The following is a 23,459-nucleotide window of genomic DNA, read 5'->3' as shown; positions in this document are numbered from 1 at the left end:
AGGGTGGGTAGGTGGGCTTAAAATCTCGGCTGGGGGGTTTTTGGGGCCTGATGAGTTGTAATTATACATGCCAATTGAATTACTTTCTGACAAAATCTTTGGAGAGGTCTCACTTTAGTTTTGAGTGAATGAGTGAATGGTGGTTTTGATCTGGAGGGATACAGAGAGGAGAGAAAGAAGGGGTCCAACAAGTGGGGGGAGGGGCTCCTCGACGCGTAGGTGGCGCGTCGACCGGGGGTTGTTTACATTTTCGGTTTGACCCCATTCTCATTTTTCTGCCGCCCAGGGGTCAGGGGTCGGGGTCAGGGGTGTGGTTCCTCACCGGCCACTCCTTGTTTTTTTTTTGTTGTTTTTGGGGATGTGTTTTGAGTTGGAGGGTTGACTACCATTTGTAACTTGCTGAGATGGTAAATCTAGATTTGGAAAGGTAAGAGCAAGAAGAAAGTGCGGGATTATTGGGGGCGTTGTTGCGGGGGGAGGTTTTGTTCACCGCTTGAGATGGGGAAATGTGATCAGCCAGCTAGCTCATTCTTCTTGACAGAAATCTCGCGATAAAATTGGGATTAATGATTGTGATCAAGATGTATTCTTCAGCGGTCCGTATACATCTATCAAAATACACATGTGTCTGTCTCATATGTATACCCAACCACGGCACAGGTGTCAATCAAAGTGGGCCAACGAGAAATCTGAGGCTTCACCAGTTGTGGCACTTACACGCCGATTCATGCTGGTCCGTGCCCAGACAAGCATGTCCTGCATGTTCTCAAGTGGGTCTTGCCGTTCGGAGCTAGCTAACGGGGTACACTGCCAGTCTTATCGGAAGGTTCCTTATCGAAACGTGGGTGTGTGTGTTCCGGAAAGGGATTCTGCCGTCATCTGGTTCAGGTGCTGTTGCTGTGCCTGATCGACTGTTGGCGTGGCCCAGGAAGCACAGCACAGCTCAGCTCTGGGGAGGGAGCTTCTGTTTGCTGTCTAATCCTTTGACACACTACCTACCACCTAGATAGCTATCTACATTTTTCATCACCCAAGCTGTTGTGGAAACGTGCATTGGAGACGGACAAGCACCCAACGTCAACAAACCTACCCCCCGCTAATCCCGACCGCATCCGACAGCCCGCGTCACTGTCCAAGTTATTGGAAGTCAGCGGCGGCCGGCTCGGTTCTAATCAGGCACCCATCAGCGATGCCACCACCACCACCGTACCTTACCTAAGTGGCTCTTTTTTACCAAGCCTTACTACCAAGGCACACGCCCGGGCTGTTCAACCGACCTATTATCTTGTTGCGTGATTGCAGCTGTTGCGCCAGCCGCGCGCCTCTCAAATCTACAGCTTGTTTATATTTTTATATTCTTGACCTACCTTTCTGCTACAAGTCAAAGACACAATGGCCACCCAGCCATCGTTCAATTCCAATAACCCGTTTCGTCGCAAGCCCGTTGCCGCTACCGACGTCCCGGATCTGCAGTCGACGACCCCTCCTCCACCACCACCGCCGACGATACAGGGGGATGATAATACCTCGAGTTTGACGATTGGGGGCGGCGGCGGTGATCAATTCTGGGAAACATTGCAGGGTGTACCGAGACCGGCTCAGCCGCCGCCGACGACGAGTTTTCTGAAGCAAAAGGTTGTCAAGAAGGTGAGGGTGCAGAGCCCGCCGCCGAGTAGTCCGGAGGAGAGTGATGGGTTTGGGGAGAGGTTCCCGCCGATTGGGGAGCCGGATGAGGAGAGTGATAGTGGTAGTGAGAGTAGTGAGGAGGAGGTGGAGGAGGAGGAGGTGGTGGTGGTGGAGGTAGATCCTTTTGGGGCGGGTGGGGGGTCGAATAAGAGCTCGGTTGAGGAGTTGGCGGTGCAAGAGGGGGATAGGCGGCGGGAGGGAGGGGTGCCGAGGATATCTTTTCAGATGGGACAACCAGGGTTGGAGGAGAGGGGGGAAACTGAGGTGGGGGCAGGAGGGTCGAGGGGAGGGCTGGATGTGGATGCGTTCAGGAGGCTGTTGTTGACTGGACAGACCGGGGGATCAACACCGGCACGGTCGAGTGCTGATCTCGGGAGGGCGGAGGAAAGAGCTGGGACGGAGATAACGATACAGTTGCAGGACACGCCACGTCTATCACGGGAAATACCAGGCCAGACGGTTGGAGATGAGCAGCAGAGGTTACTCCCCAACCCTCCCGCCGCCACCCTCCAACCTGCACCGACCATCCTGAGAAAGAAACCCCCTCCCCCGAGCTCCCGCCATGGAAAACTCATCCGACCAGACCCGACCCGCCAGGAGAGCAGCAGCTCCCTAGGCGGCAAAACCTCGTCTTCATCATCACTAGCAAGCCCTAAACCTGTCACGTCACCATCTAGACAGCGGCCCCCAACCCCGTCAGACGTTAACAAACCCCTCCCTTCACAACCCTCGGTGTCAGAAGATGGCAATATATTCGACCACGAAGCAGCGGGGAAGATTCCCGAGCCTGCCATGCCCGACCCAGGTCTTCACATCATCCACGCTTTACGCTCCCCCTCCCCAACCTCTAGTCTGCCGACACCACCACCGTCAAGAAAACCTGCCCCCCCGCCGAGACGACAACCACATCATGGCAGGTCCGAGCCTAGGCCTTTTTCACCAGAGGAGGAATTGTTTAGCAGTACTCGTCGATCATCAATGGAATCGACCCGTTCCCGGTCTTCTTCCTTACGAGCCAACATCCACGCGCCGGCACCGCCGCCCCCGAGGAGACCATCGCAGAGGGTGGTGGCGTCGCCCAGTGGTGAGGCTGTATCTCCGCCGCCGACACTGTCTGGGAGTAGTACGCCGAATAATAACAGTGTGGTCACACCGCCGCTGGCGGGATCGGTGGTGGAAGCTATTGCCAGCCCTCCACCGGTGGTAGGGACGGCAAAGGAGAAGTTGACGCCGCCGCCGCCGCCTCCGGCTAGGGGGGCGAGTGTGAGGGCTAAGAAACCTGTCGGGGCAGCGGGGGAGGGGGTGGTGAGGAGGAGTAGTGGGAATAGCAAGCAGGCGCCGCCGGTGCCGAAGCATAGGGGTGGTGGTGGTAGTGTTAGGAATAGTGCTATGGCGATGGCGACGGCGGCAACACCGGACACGACGGATGAGGTGGTGGTGTCCTCACCTGGGGGTGGTGGTAGTGGTGACGGGGTGGATATACTGGCTGATTTGACGAGGTTGCAGAGGGAGGTGGATGAGTTGAGGGCTGGGTTGGCTAATGGGGGGTCGAAGTGATGGGCTGGGAGTATGATGTAGGGGATTGAAAAGAAATGGGAATTAATGACTGAAAGATTGTTTGATGATAGGGGGTTGGGTTAAGGGAAGGGAACTTGTATGATACAATGTGGTAATTTTGTTTTGGGGATTTGTCTTGTATATGATGATGATGATGATGATGATGATTTGGATGTGGATGTGGTTCTCGGTGTATTTGATGCTGGATGGGAACAAGTGCGGTTGTTTGGTGGTGGTGAAGACACCGCGTGCGTGCCTATTGACAGGAAGCTACCTATAAATCACTCCCATGTGACGGTTCTGAATCTTGTCATCATCATCGTCATCCCTTTTCTTACTACTACTTTTCGCCTTTCAATTCGTAATTACCACCCACACACACACACACACTCTCTCTCTCTGTCTGTCTCTCTCTCTCTCTCTCTCTCTCTCTCTCTCTCTCTCTCTCTCTCTCCACCTAACAATGTCGTGATCACCACGGTTGGTGCTCCTACTGAATGGGTGGTCTGGATATATTTAGTTGAATATCACCCGTTTTGCTGGGGCCGGAAGACAAGAAACTGGACAGTTGAACTCGAGGCAAAGTTCACACCCAAAGTATGTCAGCTGCCGGGCATAGCTGCTAGGCCATGCTTTTCTCCATCTTTTCGCATGTTCAACAAGTCACATGCCATTTGTCACAGTCCAGCGCTCGATTGTCTTCACATGCAGCTCCGTAACCTCGTTTGACGTACCGGTTTCGCTTGTTAATGCTATTCTTTTTTGGCCCAATGATCAGCCTCTGCTCTTCACCCCATTCACATCCCCCTCCACCTCTCTCTCCAACCCCCCTTCTCAAACAGCCACAACGCCTCCGTCGCATAAGCATAACAACTCCTGTGCCCCCTCCCCTCCTCCCCCTGCACCTCCTCTTCAATACTCTCCACCACCCGATTCTCCTTGAAACACCTCCACAACCCAAACGCCAAATCGTCCTCCTCCCCTACCCTCCCACCCTCACCCTTCCCCCAATCACCCCTTCCCAACCTGTACAGCATCCTGCCCAGCGTCTGATAAGCAATACACCTCTGCGCTGGGACCTCCGATCTCGCATATCTCGCCAACTCGGGAATAGTATACCCCGCCGCCTCGGGCGCCTCACCATGGTGGTGAAGACCCTTCGTTACAGGGATTTGCCGGGATAATCTCGGTGGGATGAGTAAACCGCGAAAGTCAAAGCGCAGCGCAGAGATGGGGAGTGAGTCCTGGCCTGGGTAGTAAGGGGATTCTTTGTCGGCGGCGGAGCCCGGGGTTGGGATGGGGGCCATCCAGGCGAGCTTGGAGGGGTCGGCGGGGAGGTTGGGGAAGAATTTGGAGTGCATTTTCTCGAGAAAGTCCGGGTCTTCGGGGTCGAGGTCGGGGACAGTGGGGGGCTGGGGGTAGTGGGTGTGGAATGTGTGGGCTTCGTCGGGGGCGTTGGAGGGGGTTATGATGAGGTTTGGGTCGGTGGTGGTGATCGTTTTGACGGGGATGAGGTTGGCTGGGGGAGCTGGGGGAGCGGCGTCTTCGTCAAAGGTGACTGTTTTCTTGGGTTTTGTGGGATCTTTCTTGGATGGTGGTGGTGGTATGTTTTCTGAGACGTCCTCGACAGTGACTTTGGGGGGTTTGGTCGTGGTTGTTACGGGTGTTGTTTTCGCGCTCGAAGAGGGTTCTGGGGACGGATCGAATTTCGCGGGACCGGAATCGTCGAGGTTTGCGCGCCGGAGGAGCATTTGGATAAGCTTTGGATCAAGGTTCTTGAAAAGGTCGCGCTGTTCTTCCATGATCTGATCGGGCGGCAACGAGTTCAAAAGGGCGTCATTTTCCTCGGCGATTCTCTGCTTTTCTAACACCTCTGGCTTTGGTGCTGGTGGCCGCTCTGGGCCATATTGGGCTGGAGGAGTCGGGAGCATGCTTGTGTTGTTGTTCTGGCGCTGCTTCTTGAAGGCAGAAATTCGTTTCTTGGGCGCTGGGAATCCGGTCGCGGACTGGTTGGCGGGAGTCGGGAAGCTCGGGGGCTTGACTTCGTCGGGTGTGTGTTCGAGAACGTCTCGTACCTCTAGTCCGAATCCCTCCATTTTGTCGGGGGGGTTTTTTTTTTTGTGTGTGTGTGTGTGTGTGTGTGTGTGTGGTGATGGTCGAATGGGCGAGCGTTGGTGAAGAAGTTACTTTGTGTTGGTAGAAAAGGTTCCGTCACCAGCAAGTTATCCGTTATCGTTATCGTTATTGGCCCCCCACTTTAACGAAGCTTTTGGAAGCTGGACAGGGGTGGCTGCTTATCTAATTACCCGTCACTGCTAGCGTCGATCTAAGGCCGAATGGCACCGGGTCTGGTCTGTGCACGGCATTCGAAACACTCGTTCAGATGCAGGCCAGTGTTTCGCAGGTGTAGAAAACGATACTTTTGGCTATTTTTCTGAGAAACTGAGAGAAGAGACTCGCACAGAGTGGAGCGGTTTGCTGTAGCAGACCGGCGCCACAGCACGTGAAGCAGCGGAAAATTGCATCGTTAGTGCACGAATACAAGACACGCCATGTCTCGGGATCGGAAGGCACAGGGACGGATATATCGCTGCAGAAGTCTACCACGTCTAACTAGGTGTATATCTGGAGTATAATTTCTTCTCCATTCTCTCACTGCGTCCCAAGCATCTTCTGACTTGTATACAGACACCGACCGGCTTGTTGTAATAGATCGGAGAATTGGGACTTGGTGGAATTGGATGTGGCTTGTGCTTCAATCAGGGATGCCCTGTGCCTGTCCCGGCACGTTTATTTTGTCCCTCAATTGTGGGTCGGACACTGCGGAGAATGTCACGCATCGTCCCACCCCGAATGCGAAAGGGGGGCGGGGTACAAGATCCAGAAGTACCCTCGTACCTACCGTACCGTGTGCAGGGCACTGCAGGATACCGCAGGACCCAAGCCGCCCCGCGCGAGCCTCTTCCGCGCTCTTGGCTCTGCGACGAACCCCCCCTCTCCCCTGTCACACTTTAAAGTCACTTCCCGCCGGTGGGGGACCTCTAACAGCCAGGCCTTGTGACGACAGAGAGCATTGATATTATTTTATCGTCTTCCATTTCCCAGCCAGAGCAACCAAGGCATTTCCCCCTCCGGTCACCCTACTCCCTCTATGAGTGGTTGGTCAGGCGGTGGCCAGCTGCCAGAGAGGCATTCCCATCACCTAATCTGATATCGGCAAACCGTCTGATGTATCTGATGACTGCGTTTCCCTCTTTTGGCCGTCGCTTGGCTCCATCACTGGCTGGACTGGCAACCTGGTCTGAGTGTTCTTGTTAATGGTGTTTAATTCGTTTTTTTCCAGAACAAATGTCCCTTTGGTGGTCAAGCCCCGGTTTTCCCTCGCCAGCTGCAAAGTAATAAAAAAAAAAGTTCCAAAACAGAGCCCATCCCCGTCCTGCTCCTCGCCGCCCAGCACCCCAAAATTTCCTCCTTTTCTCACTCTCTTTTTCCACACTTTTTGCAGTCAACAACCACCACAAAAGAATCGACTCCCATCAGTTTCATTGACGCCTGGTGTGCCTGCATCGCGCAACCATCGTATTTCGATTCCCGCGTCTTTTCCGAATTGATCCATACGCTTTTGACCGCTGCATCCCCCTAAACAGCCCGGACACCGCCCATTTTGTCGCCGACCGCTGTCTCTTTTGCAGCGCCCTCGGCGGGTGAAGGCATTCAGACGCAGCAAACTCCACCCGCGACACAACAACCAACGGAGGAGACGCTTGGACCAACCAACGCCTCCGCATCCCAAACCGGTGCAAAGCAAAAAAAGGAGCCAATCACCAGCTGGTTTTTATATTTAGTTATATGTTACCTTGAACTTGTCCATCTTTATACCGATACCGATACCGATACACCACCATACGCATACGCCTTTGAGCTACTTCATCTTTAAACCCAACCGACCACCACACACAAAGGGGGTTTTTGTGCAGCTTGTAGGGGGCACGCCCAGTGGAGGAGGATCAAAACACCGCGATGCAGCAGTATCACAGCTCATCACCCTCCCTGTTGTCATCACCGCCTTCTGCCATTTCCGAGCCTGGATCGCCCACTCGGATCATCAACGCCGCCAGAGCCAACATCGAAATGGACGAGATCATTGTCGACCCCGGGTCAGCTGCCAGATTCGGCATTATGCAGCAACAGGTCCAGCAACAGCAAGCCTCCGAGTACCCGCCCGGCACACAACTGACCGCCGCCGGCGTTCCTAGGAAAAAGCCGGGCCGGAAGCCTGGTAGCACAGTCAAGCCGAAGGTTGCACCTGATGGGACTGTCGAGCCACCCAAGCAGCGTCGGCCGAGGAAACCCAAGGACCCCAATGCCCCGCCTGTCCAGAGGAAACGCAAAGCCGCTCTTACCGAGAGCAATGAGACAAACTCGGAGATGGATGCGCGGGCTGCCTCTGGTCCCCCATCAGCAGCAGCAGCTCGTCAGCCCAAGATCACAGAACTCACCTCGATGCGCATGTCGTTGGACGGTGGCGCCGGCTTCGTCCAGACGCCGCCCAAGAGAGAGAGCATGACCTCGATGCAAATGCAGAATCTCCTCAACAGCGACGAGCCACCTCCGCAGCCCCAGCCGACGGCGCCTGCCAGGCAGATGTTTGATCCCATCCGAGGCAACTACGACCCCATTAGGGAAAGCATGGTATCTCGCGACCCCTATGGCACCGGAGGTCCGCTTGGCTCCCCTCGCGCGCCTGCCCAGGCTCCCAACAGGGCCAGCGCATCGCCATCTATTGCCAGCCTAGTCGATCCTCCAACCTCCATCATCTCACCCAGACCGACGCAATCGTTTACAACAACTACTTCGCAGCCGCGTTTCCAGGAGCCATCATCAGTCCCTGCTTCTCCGGCCAACCCCGTCCTGGCCACCCCTGCTACCATGCCCAAGCCCACATTGGCCGAAGCCAGACGTCCCCCGCCGCCACCTCCAGCGCCTGCCTCCGTTAGCAAGCCAGAACCCAAAATGAATTCATTTACCAGCATGTCGTCGATTCCGAGCGGCTCCTCGCTTGCCGCGGTTGCTGCCCCGCCCGCGCCTGTCCAGAGCAAGAAGATCGCGGCTGTTGTCCAGCAAGAAACAAAGGCCAACAAGAAGGCGCGCAGCAGCACCAGCAGCTCGCCAAAAATCAACGGAGTGAAGGAGAAGGACTCGCTGCCGCCCCTTCCAGCCAGCGAGCGCTCCATCTTGGATTTCGGGAGGGCCAAGCCCGGCGAGGAGGTCGAGCCGCCCAGCATCGCGCTTCACATCCCGCTCAAGCAAGGTGAGAACAACAAGTATGTCAACTTCATGCGCATGGCCGAGGAACGCTACGGATGGGACGCTTTGCACCCCAGATTGGCTGCCTCGCGGGAGCGCAAGGCTCTCATCGCAGCTGCCACGGCCGCTTTGGAGAAGGAGAAGAATGGCAGCGGCCGTGACACTGGGGACGAAATGGAGGAAGACCTGAGCGAGGCCGACAACAGCAATGTGGAAATGGGCGGCATGGGCAACGGAAATCCGGCCAGCGGCCCCGAAGCTGCTCCTGCCAAGCCGGCGAGGAAGAAGCGGAATTTCAAGGAGGACGAGTACGACAAGGATGATGACTTTGTGGATGACTCTGAGATGCTCTGGGAAGAGCAGGCAGCTGCGAGCAGGGATGGATTCTTCGTCTACAGCGGACCTCTGATCCCCGAGGTGGAGAAGCCTGTTGTGCCCGAGGGACCCCCGAGACGCGGTCGTGGTGGACGTGGAAGAGGGTCCAGGGGTGGTGCTCGTGGCGGTGGCGAGAGCGGACGGGGCCGAGGTGGCGGGCCCGGTTCGAGAGGCGGCACCGTGAGGAAGCCAAGAATCACGAAGCTCGAGAAGGAGCAGCGGGATAGGGAGAAGGCGGAGAGGGAGGCGCTGGCGCAGATGGCGAGCAAAGCCGGCGCGACGACACCAGGTCCAGCTGCGAACACGTCTCCCGGTGGTGCACTTAATCTGTTGACACTTACGCCTCCGGCGGCTGGAACAGGTGTTACTTTGTAATATGGGCGACATTTTTCTTCTTTTCAACTGTCAAAGTCATCATCACCTGACGCCGAGTTTGCCAGCGCTGGGGTGTGGGGAGTTTATCTGTTTATTTTACATTTATCGCAAGGGTGTATGTATTGTTCATCGGTGGGATGTGGGCGGCGACCTGGGCGTTTGTTTTGGAGGGGGTGTTCTTATGGTTGGAATGAACAACAGCACTTCGCAACACGCAAAAACGTTTACTTTTCCTTTTGGTCTCTGGTGGTGCTGGCGAGAGGGGTGTTCCGTCGGTTACGTTCGGCGAGACTCGATTCAGCGCCATACCCGTTGCTGAGGTTCGTTCGCCCAGCTTGGGCTTCTTTACACAAATTCTTGGAGCGAGGAAGGGTCGGATAGATGCTGCTGGAGGGGGATGGGTGATGAAATGGATAATGTATGACATTGCTGGATGGGCTGACGGCAGGAGGAAGCCAGGGGATACACATGCATGCTCGACTGGTCGGAGGAAGGGGGTCTATTAGCTTATTTGGATGCATCAACACAGCGGTTTTAATCCAGTTTCACGTCATCTTTCCCATCTTTGCCGCCACTTCTTTACACTCCAGCTTGATGGAAGATGAACAGCAATTCCGTGGAGATTGCGGTCCCCGATCACCATAGTTCATCTTTTTTTCAGTAGCCAGTTGAAACCTGTCCAGTATTGAAGTCCAGATTGGGCTGTCTAACGCCGGTTCCTCACCTGCGCCCTCGTTCCCTCGATTTCACGGACGTCAACATCTAAAGATTAGGTGCTGTTCACCCACCTTGGATGTGTTGTTCAGGGAGTGGTAGGTGTTGCTCCTCGCTAGACTACTCAAAGAATGGGATGTACTGTATCGACCAAAACAGAGGAGGAGGACAGCAGTTTATATTCTGGAAGACCCGTGTGCGATTTGACGCGTTTTCACTGATGATTATAATTAGTAGCGGCCGTTGTGGTGCGTGAGGCCGGCGCCGTGGCCGTTGAGGTGGTGGTGGTCGTTGTTGGATAGATTCAGACAGTGAGCTCTGTGGTAGACGAAGAGTTTTGGATGGTCTCGAATTCGGACGAAGCTAACAACAAAGATTAGATGAGGCCATCCCAGTTTCAGACGCTTCTCTTGGCGGCGGCCCCAGAAGAGTCCCGAACTTCCGCTGCCCTGGTCAGCTACCGAGGCAATGCAGGGATGGTGTGGGGTCCCGCGAAGCTGGGGTGGCACGGTGCGCCCTGCTGCTGTCGTGCTTCTGTCACCGGCCCTGCCACCCTGCTTGGAGGAGGTATCCAGTCGGTCAGGGGGCGGGATATGGCCATGTTACTTGTCGGAAGACGACCAGACCGGCACTTGTCTCGACATCTCCTGTTGTAGGTAATGTGGTGTTGGGTGAATCTGGACAATGCCCAACATCAATGTTTGGCTCCGCAAGGAATTTCCACTTCCCCGGATTTCCCTAACCCAGGGGGTGGCTTGCGAACGATATCGCAATCGAATTTCTTCCCGATTGGAAATCAAACAGGGGGGGAGTGATGATGGAGCCTGCCGATACCGCGCTACTTTAGCAGTGGTTAGCTCTCTTAAGTCCGCGCCCACCACCCGTCGCCCAGAGAAGGAAAAAAAGGAAGGAAAAAAGACAGGACGGAAATGCGGACGGGGATAACTTGCATGTGAGTGGCCTGGAAGAGAGAAGAGAGTGGATAATAAAGCTCACATCCGAGTGTGCTACTAAATACATACATACGAATTGTAATCCTCACTCAACCACCTCTGTTTAACTCATCCGCCAATCCAATCCCGCTGTGTTCCCCAACCAAGGCATGCTGCCGAAGGAAAATAAACAGGAACCAAGGCTGTTGTGTATCCGCCGACCATTCGTATGAACATGTTCACATCTTAGGACCAGTCCTCGACATTCTCAAGCATTTCCTGGCCGTCGTGGTAGACCTTCATCATGACAGCCGACTCGCTCGACCAGAGCGCTGCCCGCGGGACATCCCACACACTTACCGGCGGCTCATCCAACAACACGACATTGGACAGCCCCCCATTCCACCCAGAAAAGGAGTCCCGCTCTCACCCCTCGCGGCCCTCCTCCCGTCACTCTCAACTCACCACCACCTCTTCAGGTTCCTCCAACGGCGACCCCCTATCCCCCCTCGAACACGCCCTCGGCCGAACCACATCCATCCCCCAAACCGACGCCATCTACCAACAAGATGCCGACAACAACAACAACAACAACCACCTCACCCACACCCGCACCGGCCGCACCTCCATCACCTCTGCCGCCTCCCGCCCCCCAGACTACGAAGTCACCATCTCCACGGACGACCCCGAGCACCCCATGAACTGGCCCTTTTGGTACAGGACCTACACCATCCTCACGGTCTCCTACTCCACCTGGGTTGTAGTGCTCTACTCAACCTCCTACACAGCCACCCTCCCAAAAATAATGGACGAATTCGACATCACCTCCAAACCCATCGCCACCCTGGGCCTGACAACCTACCTCCTAGGCCTAGCAGCTGGCTCGGTGATCGTAGCCCCCATGTCGGAGCTCTACGGCCGCAGACCAGTCTACCTCGTCTGCCTCGCCGCGTTTATTGTTCTCATCATCCCCTGCGGATTAGCCGACTCGTTGTCAGAGATGGTAATAGTCCGTTTCTTCGGGTATGCCCCTTTCCCCCCTCTCCTTGTGTCAGCATGCTAAATCCCCCAGCGCCCTCTTCGGCTCAGCCATGATCTCCAACTCTCCCGGAACAGTAGTCGACATCTCCTCAGACAAGTACCTCGCCCTCTGCATGTCACTATGGTCCATCGCCCCCCTCAACGGTCCGGTCACCGGCCCCCTGATCGGCGGCTTCGTCAACGACTACCTCGGCTGGCGGTGGGGAAACTGGTTGGCCATCATCCTCTCCGGCATCGCTTTTGTCCTCACCTTTTTCGTCCGAGAATCCTACCTGCCCACGCTGATAAAGCAGAAAGCCGCGCGGAGGAGGAAGGAGACGGGGGATGAGAACTGGTGGTGTAAATACGACCAGCGGTCTGTTTCAACATGGGGGTTGCTGAAGCTGAATCTGTCCCGGCCGTTTGTGCTCGCGGTGACGGAGCCGATTTTGTGGTGTTTTAATATCTGGTGCCTGCCGTCCCCCTTCCTGTTGTCTCTGGAACATCCCCGGCTAACAATGCCCCCTAGGATATCCGTGATCTACGGCATCCTCTACCTCTGCTTCATCGCCTACCCCATCATCTTCACCCAGCACCGCGGCTGGTCACCCTCCCTCACCGGCCTCTCCTTCCTCGGCATCGGCCTCGGCACCCTCATCTCCATCTTCCTGGAACCTTTGTGGCGGAAAATGATAAACTCCTCCCCTAAACGCGACCCCCTCAACCCGTCCCGCCCGGCACCAGAAGCCACAGCGTTGATCATGTGCGTCGGTGCCGTCCTCACCCCCATCGGCCAGCTCGTCTTCAGCTGGACCAGTCTCCCAGCCTCAATCCACCCTTCCATCTCCCTCCTGTTCGGCTCCGTTCCCTTCGGCATGGGCAACACGCTTTCGTTCATTTACGGGAGCAACTACCTCGCGGGAGCGTACGGGATATACGCCGCTTCCGCGCTGGCAGGGAACGCGGTGATGAGATCAGTGTTTGGGGCTGCGCTGCCGCTGGCGGGGCCGGCGATGTACAAAGCCATGAGTCCGCAGTGGGCGGGGACGTTTCTGGGGGGGTTGGAGGTGATGCTGGTGCCGATTCCGTTCTTGTTTTATAAGTGGGGGGAGAGGATTAGGGGGAAGTCGAGGGTGATCAGGCTGATGAGGGAGGAGAGGGATAGAGAGGAGAAAACGGCCGAGAGGAGGCGGAAGAGGGCGGCGAGGAGGGCGGCGAGGGGTGGGAGGGATGTTGAAGGGGAGGAGGGGGAGGGGGAAAAGACAGAAGTGGAGGAGGGGAAAGGACGGGGAAGGGAGATGGGGGTTTAGGGGTATAAGAAAAGGGTAGGAGGGAATGCACGTAGGAGGGGGATTTATGGCTGTGTATATAATCGCAAAGACGTACTTGGATATCTGGGCAAGGAAGAAAGGTATTCATCAACAGGAAAACACATCCTCATATTGAACTCTCTGCCGTCAAAGGCTATCCATTCAAAAATTGCTGGGGTATCTCACCTCCATCACCACCATCCCCTTCACCCATCACACACTCACCTCTCCCCAAAATCATCACACAGCCAACCGCACACGCAAACCAAAAGTATTCATCAACTCAACAACAACAACAACAACAACAACAACAACAAAGCGAATCCCTTTCATAAAACATCAAAAAGCACAAACAAAAGAATAAACAAAAATATGGCCTAATAACAACACATAATTCGAACCTGTCCATCCCCCAACTTCAATCATTCCATTTTTGCCGTGTACAACAATCCAACTTCAACTTCCGGACCAGCCAACCACAACTTTATCACCTCCTCCTCCCTTACAAGAGTAAACACAAAACAAGAAAAAACTATCGTACCAAACCTAAGTTGCAGCTTCTCCCACGCCTCCATCTCACACGGCAACTCCAACCCCCCCTCCCAGAGCAAGTAACAAAATAAACCAAAACAAAAAAAAAGGTATCATCATCCTTCATCCCTTCCCCCCTTCCCCGCCTCCGTCCCCAATCCTCGCGTATGCATTCCCCCCCTCTTCCCCAGCCCCGATATGATTCCGTGCAATCAATTCAATCGTTGGTGTTGTGTGTTGTGTGTTGTGTGTTGTGTGTTGTGTGTTGTGTGTTGTGTGTTTTGTGTTTTGTGTGTGTGTGTGTGTGTGTGTGTGTGTGTGTGTGTGTGTGTGTGTGTGTGTGTGAGATTTATATCATTCAGCCCTCAAGTGTGTATCATCCTCATTACCCACCACCATCACCACCCCCAACAACCCCCAATCTGAACCACTCCTCCATAAATTAGATTAGATATCAGCCAGCTGACCACAAAGACTGTATAATACGCAAGTAGGTCCCATGGCTAAGGTATCACATCGTTAAAAGCAGAAGACAGGGTAAAAAAAAAACATCGCCGTGGGCGCAGGCTAAGAACCGCGCGCGAGTGGAAAAGCAAAAAAAAAGACCAAATGTGCAGCTGAAGCAATCGTCACCAAAAAACCAAAACCAAAACGCAACGAAAAAAAAAAGAAAAGAAAACAGAGCGACAGTGGTATCAACGGTCAACCTCAAAAAACAAAAACGCCTTTCCCCTTCCCCCCCCCTTACCCAACTACCACCCCTTCTTCCTCGCAAACCTCTTGTTCAACAAGGCCAGCACCTTTGGCACATTAAACTGGACATACTCAAGATCCAAATCGTCCTGGTTATCCTTTTGCATCTCCAGCAAGTCATCCAGCTTCAAATCAAGCTCCAGCAGACCTCTATTCCGCCCCTTGTAGTGAAGCGAGATGACAAAGGTTCCTGGCAGCGGGCTCGTAAAGTTAAAGTAGATGTTCGCCCTCCTATTGTCCGGAACGTTGCTCTTCTGGATGACACCCTCCTTTTCGAGCTGTTGGTGTGTGAACTTGTAGGGTCCGAGAACCTGCTGCTTCTGCTGTTTTCGTCGCGTGCCTTCGCTCTGACTCCTGACGTTGTGCAGGTAGTTCTTGTATGTTTCGAGCTGGCCGACGAGGTACGAGTTGTGATCCCTAATCGTCTTGTACACCTCCTCCAGCTTCTTGGTTTCGAGATCAACACCCTCCTTCAGGCTCCCCAGATGCTGCAGCTCCTGTTCGACCTCATCGCGCAACAGCATGAACCCGTCGCTCTTGTCCACCACCTTCAGCTCCTGCAGCTGACTCAACAGCTCCATCGCCCTGATGCCCTTACGCACCATGACCGCATCGTTCTTGCTCGTTGCTGCCGCATCCGCAATCCTCTCCAGCCTCAACGGCCTCTTAGCCACCGAGGATCCGGCCGGAATCGTCCTCAAAATCTGCACAAAGATCGACTTGGCCTCCATGAAAAACACCTCCTCTTGAGTGATGTCCAACGCGGCCGTCAGGTCATCAATCGCCGTCTCCCACCTGCTGAACAGCGGCAGGTTGATCACCCTGTTCTCCTTCCTCGGCACCTGCGGCGGCGCGGGGCCCAGCTCATTCACGATAATGGACAAGTGAGAGTTCGCGTCCTTGCAAATCTCCCCCTTGTGCTTGTCAATCAGCGAGTGCATGGCGTAGATCTCGTTCAGGGTAATCGACAGCTCCAGGTCTTTCTTGGACAAGGCGACATAATTATCCATCTCGAGGCTCTCGTAGAAGTCTTGCACTTCGCACAGGTCCAGCATAAACTTGTTGATCCGGTCCTTGTTTTGCAGGACAAACGGCTGCAACTTGGCCATGTAGGGTTCCTTTGCGTACGATGGCTTGTTGGCCAGGTTTTGCAGCATCTTGGCAATGTAGGTGAGCGTCCTCCTGGGGCGGTCGGCCGGGGTGCCGTCGATCAGCATGTACGACTTGGGCGTGACGATGGCGGGGTTGATGAAGCGCAAAAAGAAGAAGCCACCAATCAAGGTGCAAATGACCTGGTCGTTGGCGTCTGGGTATTTTCTCTTGGTCAAACTGCGAATCTGCTTGCAGATCCAGCGGATTCCGTAGGGCGCTTCCTCGAGGCCGTCGATGATGGTGGTCAAGAATCCGTTGGCGATCTCGGTCAGCATGGTCAGGCGCGGCTCGATGATGGCTTGAACCTGGGGGTTCTCGGCGGCCTGTTCGGCCGTGATGCCCTTTGGAAGCGAAGCCGGAAGACTGCCCGTGTCTTCTTCAATCTGTTCAATCATGCGTTCGTAAACCTTGAGCGGGTTAATTTCCAAATCCAAGTCCTTCAACTCAATCAGGCCATTGATCCTGTCAGCAAGCACTGCCTTGAGAAAGCTCTGGCCGGGACCTCTTCTGGTGTAAGTCGTCATCATTCGTGAAACAGGGGTGTTGGCGCGCAAGAGCGACGAGTACTCAGGCGTGTTGTCGAACTGATACGTGAGGACAGACTTTCTGGCTATTAGCATGGTTCGGCTTGCTCTTTCGGGCCAAGACATACCTGAAACATGGTTAGCAGCAGGTGCTCTTCGCGACTTTCGTACTGGTTTCCGTAGATGGTGAACATGACTGTCTGCAGCAGAGAGTCGATCTCGGACATGGAGACGAGTCGACAGAGGTGCGCAATGTGTCTGGGTTCGGACTGCAGGAGGAACAGCAGGTTGCCGTATCTCTGGGTCTTGTCGTCGTTGGGGAAGACTCCCTCCTGCATTTCGGCGGCATCTTCGAGGTGGCTAGCGACTTCGTTTTGCTGTGGTTGATTTTTGTCAGTGATTGCAGCCAATGTTGCCTCGAAGCAGAGCGAGCATACCTCCTCCAAGGCCATGCGATTCTGAATCAGCAGGGCGATGCGCGAGTCGAGGTACCGAACATCTTTTTCGAGCACAAAGTTCTTCTTTGACTGCGACGAGATCTTGGCTTTCAGGTCTCGCAATGTCTTTTGCGCTATTGGAAAAGGTCAGCACCCCGCTCAATCTTCAATCAACGAACCACAAACCTTTGGCAAGGTCATCTTCAATCACGAGGTCCGACTCGTTTGCCGACATAGACATGTACAGGGCGGACATGGAGTACCGCTTGGACTGGCGGGCGGACCGCGAGCCATCGTAGGAGGACATTGTGTTCTGGCGGGATATGGGCTGGAAGGAGGAGGAGGAGGCGGTGGAAGCTCTGGAAGGTGTCTGTAACATGACAGACATTGTTGGCGCAACCGCGCCGAGGACAATTGAAGAGGAGCGCCGAGTTGATTATTCGAGTGGTGGAAGGTGATGATGTAGCAGTAGGGAATGGAACCCGCGCGCGCTGAGAAAAAGGCCGACGAGGATAGCGCTGCGGGCGGGTGCTGGGCTGTCGCTGTGTTTTGGGATTTCGGCAGTCGGCGAAGTGACCGTGCACTGGAGATGATAACAGGGACAGTGTGGCGGTCCGTATGTGTTTGAAACGAATATACGGAGTAGGGAGACGGTGAGAGTTGTATACAGAAAGACCAAAGGGGGGCCGGATGTGTGTGTTTTTCCAATCGCCAGTTTCAATCCGTCGCTCGTGGTCAGAGAGGGAGGGAAAGAGACCTGGAAAACGGGGGGTCGGTCGGGGGCGGTGGGGCGGGTGGCAGCGAAAAAGAGATGCGCGCTACGGAGGAGTTGCTGTTGAAAGACCCTGACTAACTTTGTTCAATGAAAGGGGGATTGGATGGATGGGTGGTAGCCCGGTGCCTGTTTTTGGGTGGCTTTGTGTGCGCGAGAGTTCGGGTGTGTGTGTGTGTGTGTGTGTGTGTGTGTCGTGCCGCTGGCAGTTGGATGCAATGATGGATGGATGAATGGATGGCCGATGATGGATGGATGTTGGCGGCGAGACGAGGCGAAGCGAACGAGGAGATGGAACTGGAACTGGAACTGGAACTGGAACTGGCACTGGCACTGGCACTGGCACTGGCACTGGAACTGGAACTGGAACTGGAGATGGAGAGAGAGGAAACTTGGGGGTTGAATGCGGAAACGCGTCGGGGGGGCACCAGTGGAGTCCCCTGTGCAAAACTAAACCTCCGGTTGGTGTTTGGAGGGGGGGCCTTGCTGATCCCACAGCGTCGACCGAACTCCCCTGTTGATAGGACGGGGGCAACTGGGGGAGGGGTGCGGGCACTTCCAGGTTGGGGATCACGGGGCGGGCAGCTGGACCAGTGAAATGCCGGCCGCCGAGTGCGGTGCGCAAGAATTGAGGAGAAAATAAAAAGTAAAATGTGAAAAACAAAATAAAAAACCTGGACAGAGGATCAAGTGATGGAAAAGGGGGCAGTGGGAGTGGGAATGCAACTGCTCTCTTTTGGAAATTATAACTGAGCAGATATGGGTTTATCGTGTCCGTGCGCGCCTTGCTCCTCCAACGGTTTTGGCTGCTGTCCCGGGCCCTCCTCCTCCACTTCTCCAGGCTGTGATATATCAGATATGTAGAAGAGGAAAAGGGTTCGGATGATGGTTGCGCAAGCATGGTAGCATCAAACCGGGGCCCCTTGGAACCGCAGGGAAAAGGCCGCATTTCTCTGTAGTGTAGCTATGAGCTATGATATCGATATCTCTTCAACACCCCTCATCCCCGCCCAAGACTAGTGGAAGGAAGACATGGATGGATAACGGACAAAGAGGGAACATGATCTTCGCGGCCAGAGGAGGCCAACCATGGGAATGACTTGTAGGTGGTGGTGGTGGTGTTTCGGGCCCCAGGGGGGTCAGCGAATCTTGTTGTCGCAATGCCGAGAGGCACCAGGGCCCGGGACCACACGATTGGCTGGTGACCGGCCATGGTGTTCTTGGCCCTGCCCTGTTCAACACAACCGTGCCCCTCTCTCGTGGTGCCCCTCCTCCACGTTGCCTTACAAAAGGCGGTGATGGCCATTTTTTTCTCGTCACCTTCATAGCGGGGTGGTCTTCAATCTATCTGCGGAAACGATCCGCGACCGAACTTGCCCTGTCTCCCTTCTCATCTCTTGCCCCTCGCTCAGACACCCGCTCGGGCTTTTTATTGATGATGTGCATTGCCAATAAATGCAGACAGAGTTGCCAAACATGAAACATGTATCTAAATCTAAACCTCTCAGCTAAACATACCCGCCCGTCCCAACAGCCTGGAACTCCTGCCTACCAAGGATCAGGGAAGCAACACCAACAATCTCAACGCCACACCTCCACATGTGGAATCCCCAATCAATAAATATCCCGATCTCTTTTCCCTCTCTCTCTCTCTCCCCTCCTCCATGTTACGGCCGTCCGGCATACCCTTCCACAAACCACCACCCTCCCTCGGCCGGGACCCGAGAGAAGGATAAATCTACAACATTTGATCTAGATCTCTCGTCGGACTGACTTGTACACAGCAGCTGTCAAAACAAACACAGACACACACACCCCCGTTTCTGTCCCTCGGTCTGGATTTGATACCAGTGACACAAAGACAAAAACTCACATCCAAAGATGAATATCCGGGGCACTTGGCTAAGAAAATTAAGGATATGACTGTCGGCGGTGGTGCAACCACACTCTTTTTCTTCTATCTTTTCTTTTCATGATACCTACCTTCGGGAACCTCTGACCGCCCCCCCCCCCCAATGCCCCTGTTGTAAATTTTAGGGGTACACACACAAACACAATACATAGGTACCCTGTGTTGTACTAACTACCCCAACCACAAACCCGTCAAAATCTCTCTCGTACATGATTATTATCTGGGGGAAAAACGGGCCCAATCCATCCATCACTCCTCACCGTCCGTAACGTACCTAGGTAGTCACCACAGCCTACTGTCCATACCACCGTCAGCGTCACAAGCATGGAACGATGTGATAAGAAACAAACAATTCGGAGAATGCCGAAGAAAGAATTGGTGTGTGACGAGGTGTCACCTGACGTTGTTGTGAGCAATTGCAACAAAGAATTGTCGGCCGATGGCCCGAATAGGTTATATACCAACCCTTCGGTGAAAGAAGACGGTGAATTATGAGGTGAAGCCCGAGTTATAAGGTACTCTCGTACGAACAGGGGGAGGTGTGGACGGCGATAAGGGGTGAGACATTGGGAGATTTGGGGTTTGTCTTACTGTTTGTGGTTGATGAAGCCCGATTTGATGATGCTGGAGAGGGGAGCAGGTTGATACCTTATTGTTGCCGGCAGTGGTTGATGGTGGCAGTTTAGCCATCCGTACATAGACAATAGAACGTGCTTGGTTATCACTACATGTTCATATCTCGTTAGGTTTTCATCGCGCGGTAGATCACGATAACCAGGATAAAAGTAAGAATTATAACATTCTCTATAAAAGGTAACCAAAACAATAACCCCGGAAGAAAAAAAAAAAAAGAGGGAAAAAAAAACTCCAAAACCCTATCCGATCTGTCGCAAATTCCTATCAAAAAATCATCATCATCATCACCATCATCATTACCATCATCAATGCTTCCGCTCACTCCAGAGCCCTCGCCTCTCGCTAGGCCACACCCACCCCGTCACCTCCACGGGATCAACCCCCTCCTCAAAAGCCCTCATCTGACACCTCACCTGCTCGTTCCTCAACAACTCCCTCGCCTCGCCTCCCTTCCCCTCCAACACCCCCCCAGCCTCGCTCAACCGATCAATAGCCTCCATCGCCAAAGAAAACCTATCGGTCCCATTCCTGATCGCCAACTCCAACGGCGTGTCGATGTTCCCCTTCTCCTTGTAACCCCTCACCACCACCCCCCCTGCATTCTTCCGTCCGTGAATCAGCCGGTAGACCAACCAAGGATAGCTATGAAAGTTGAACACCACCGGTTTGTCCCCCGTGAAAATCGCCTCGTACTCGGCGTTGGTCAAACCGTGGGGGTGTTCCTCATGGCTGATCAGTTTGAAGAGGTCGACGACGTTGACGCAGCGGATCTTGAGGGCGGGGAAATGGTCAAGGAGGAGCGAGATGGCGGCGAGGGATTCCTGAGTCGAGATGTCGCCGCAGGAAGCCATGACGACATCCGGTGCCGAGCCAGCCGGGCAGGACGAGAAACCAGGCCAGATCCCGATCCCCTTGGTGCAATGAACAATCGCATCAGCCATGGACAAAAACTGCAGATGCGGCTGCTTGTCGGCTACAATAACATTAACGTAGTTCCTCGACCGGAGACAGTGATCCGTCACCGACAGCAAACAGTTCCCATCAGGCGGCAAGTAAATCCTCACCACCTCCGGGCTCTTGTTCGCCACCACGTCCAAGAACCCCGGGTCCTGATGCGTGAACCCGTTGTGGTCCTGCCGCCAGACAACAGCGGTGAGGAGAATGTTGAGGGACGGGATGGGGTGTCTCCACGACACTTCGAGCGACTTCTCGAGCCATTTGCAGTGCTGGTTGACCATGCTGTCAATGACGTGGATGAACGGCTCGTAGGAATTCAGCAGGCCGTGTCTCCCGGACAAGAGGTAACCCTCTAGCCAACCCTCACACGTGTGCTCGGACAACATCTCCATCACCCTCCCTTCTGTCGCGAGATTGCCCCCGTTGAGGTCTTCGGGGAAATACTCCCCCATCCAGACTTTTTGGGCCACTTCATAGACGGTGCCGAGCTTGTTGGATTCCGTCTCGTCAGGGCCAAAGAGCCGAAAGTTGTTCGGGTTGAGCGAGATGATATCCCTCAAGAACCGCGCCATGTTCGACATGGAGGCGGAAAGCGTCTCGGCCGGGTGGTCGACCCCCAAAGCATAATCCCTAAAATCAGGCATCCTCAACGGTTTCTGAAGCATCCCCCCGTTCGCGACCGGATTGGCCGACATGCGCCTGTTGCCAGTGGGACAGAGCGCCTGTCGAAGCGAGGAAGAAATCCTGCCCCCGTTGGCGATAAACAGCCGTTCAGGCTCGTAGCTCCTCATCCAGCTCTCCAGCAGGGCGAACTGCTCCGGGTTCTTGTGCACATCCGTCAAAGGGACCTGGTGCGAGCGCCAGTATCCCTCAAGGTAGTCCAGCCCGCCATTGATCTTCCTCGGCCCAGTCCAACCCTTTGGACTTCTCAGAATCACCACCGGCCACATCGGCCTGAACGCCTTCCCTGTCGTCCTCGCCTGTTGCTGAAACTTTCTGATCTCGAGCACGCAGTGCTCGAGCGTGGCGGCCATGGCTTGGTGCATGCTTTCCACATCGTCGCCCTCGACAAAGTAAGGCTGGTAGCCATACCCCCTGAACAAGCTCTCCAGCTCATCGTGGCTGATCCGAGCGAGAATGGTGGGGTTGTTGATCTTGTACCCGTTCAGGTGCAGAATCGGCAGCACAGCACCGTCGGTAATCGGGTTGAGGAACTTGGTCGAGTGCCAACTCGTCGCCAACGGCCCGGTCTCCGCCTCGCCATCCCCCACCATCGTCACAGCAATCAAATCAGGGTTGTCAAACACGGCGCCGAACGCATGGCTGATGCTGTACCCCAGTTCACCACCCTCGTGCAGACTACCCGGTGTCTCTGGCGTGGCATGCGATCCAATCCCGCCGGGAAAAGAGAACTGCTTGAAGAACTTGCGGAGGCCCTCCTCGTCTTCTGAACATTCAGGATAAACCTCGCTGTACGTCCCCTCGAGGTACGCCTGTGACAAAACAGCAGGCGCACCGTGGCCTGGGCCGGAAATGAAGATCGCGTCAAGGTCGTACTTCTTGATGAGACGGTTGAAGTGCATGTAGGTGAAGATCTGGCCTGGGGCGGAGCCAAAGTGGCCCAGCAAGCGGGCCTTGAAGTGTGACTTGTCGAGGGGGGTGGTGAGGAGCGGGTTGGAGCGGAGGTAGATCATCCCCAGGGAAAGGTACAGTGACGCCTTGAAGAAGTCATTGCATTGCTCAACCTCCTCTTTTGTGAGGGGAGCGCCCTGGACGGTTGACCTGGCGGGGCCATAGGGGCTGATGGACTTGGGTTGTGGCGGTGGTGGTGGTTGTTCTGAGCTTGTTCTTTGTTGTTCGCCCATGATTGCAAACCAAATTGATGTTGTAAATTGTAGTAGTAGTAGTAGTAGTAGTAGTAGTAGTAGTAGTAGTAGTAGTAGTAGTAGCTAGGATTTGAAGCTTCTAGGAAAGCTGAAGAAGGAAGGATATAGCAGCAACGAGATACAGAGCCGGTCTGTTTTATACATTGACCTACATTCTGAAGCGAGTGACGATCACGATCTGGACCATCCAGGCTTGCCAATGCTATGGCAGGGGCTCTGCACGCTCCGTATCGGGAGACAAACGCTGGCCATCTTCTTTTTCGTGTATACGCAGTGGTGGTGCTGCTGGTGGCGAGGTGAGCATCCCGCCGGGGCAGGAAACAAAAGGTGGTCTGATGGTTGTAAGGCGAATAAGGGTGCTGCTACCGCGAAGCTCCTATCGCTGAAAAACAGTCAGTCCCGGCGGATGGCTCCGAAGAACAATCTCATCAAGTCTTCAATCATCCCAAATCACCCCCTCACATATCCTCAACCTCTCCCAATCACTGAATTCACTGAGATGAAGTCAAGATAAACATCCCAAGCTCTCCCCTAAATTCCACCGGCGGTCCCATAAAGCTATGACCACCACCCACCCGGAACCCGGCGCCTTTCGGCGGGGGGGGGGGGGGAAGGACCGGGGG

General features: G+C 54.6%; 6 protein-coding genes across 6 annotated transcripts; 3 read left to right on the top strand and 3 right to left on the bottom strand.

Moving 5' to 3' along the window:
• Positions 1–1,392: 1,392 nt before the first annotated feature.
• On the top strand, positions 1,393–3,243 carry PODANS_5_8730 (uncharacterized protein; the record flags this gene model as incomplete). The annotated part of the gene is made up of 1 exon (XM_001904656.1): positions 1,393–3,243. One exon carries the CDS (start codon positions 1,393–1,395, stop codon positions 3,241–3,243), a length of 1,851 nt encoding a protein of 616 aa, XP_001904691.1.
• Positions 3,244–4,040: 797 nt separating this feature from the next.
• Positions 4,041–5,339, bottom strand: PODANS_5_8710 (uncharacterized protein; the record flags this gene model as incomplete). Its single annotated transcript, XM_001904655.1, has 1 exon — positions 4,041–5,339. The coding sequence occupies one exon, from the start codon at positions 5,337–5,339 to the stop codon at positions 4,041–4,043; it is 1,299 nt and encodes a 432-aa protein (XP_001904690.1).
• A 1,924-nt stretch (positions 5,340–7,263) lies between these two features.
• PODANS_5_8700 (uncharacterized protein) lies at positions 7,264–9,300 on the top strand (the record flags this gene model as incomplete). Its single annotated transcript, XM_001904654.1, has 1 exon — positions 7,264–9,300. One exon carries the CDS (start codon positions 7,264–7,266, stop codon positions 9,298–9,300), a length of 2,037 nt encoding a protein of 678 aa, XP_001904689.1.
• Positions 9,301–11,250: 1,950 nt separating this feature from the next.
• PODANS_5_8690 (uncharacterized protein) lies at positions 11,251–13,276 on the top strand (the record flags this gene model as incomplete). The annotated part of the gene is made up of 2 exons (XM_001904653.1): positions 11,251–11,959; positions 12,036–13,276. 2 exons carry the CDS (start codon positions 11,251–11,253, stop codon positions 13,274–13,276), a joined length of 1,950 nt encoding a protein of 649 aa, XP_001904688.1.
• Positions 13,277–14,559: 1,283 nt separating this feature from the next.
• On the bottom strand, positions 14,560–16,967 carry PODANS_5_8680 (uncharacterized protein; the record flags this gene model as incomplete). Its single annotated transcript, XM_001904652.1, has 3 exons — positions 14,560–16,296; positions 16,365–16,807; positions 16,895–16,967. 3 exons carry the CDS (start codon positions 16,965–16,967, stop codon positions 14,560–14,562), a joined length of 2,253 nt encoding a protein of 750 aa, XP_001904687.1.
• Positions 16,968–20,298: 3,331 nt separating this feature from the next.
• On the bottom strand, positions 20,299–22,815 carry PODANS_5_8670 (uncharacterized protein; the record flags this gene model as incomplete). Its single annotated transcript, XM_001904651.1, has 1 exon — positions 20,299–22,815. The coding sequence occupies one exon, from the start codon at positions 22,813–22,815 to the stop codon at positions 20,299–20,301; it is 2,517 nt and encodes an 838-aa protein (XP_001904686.1).
• Positions 22,816–23,459: the final 644 nt, after the last annotated feature.

The sequence above is a fragment of the Podospora anserina genome, chromosome 5 (assembly GCF_000226545.1).
Source record: "Podospora anserina S mat+ genomic DNA chromosome 5, supercontig 9".
Taxonomy (NCBI): Eukaryota; Fungi; Ascomycota; class Sordariomycetes; order Sordariales; family Podosporaceae; genus Podospora; species Podospora anserina.
Note: the sequence above shows the minus strand (reverse complement) of the source record. Positions and strands in the feature narration are given on the sequence as shown.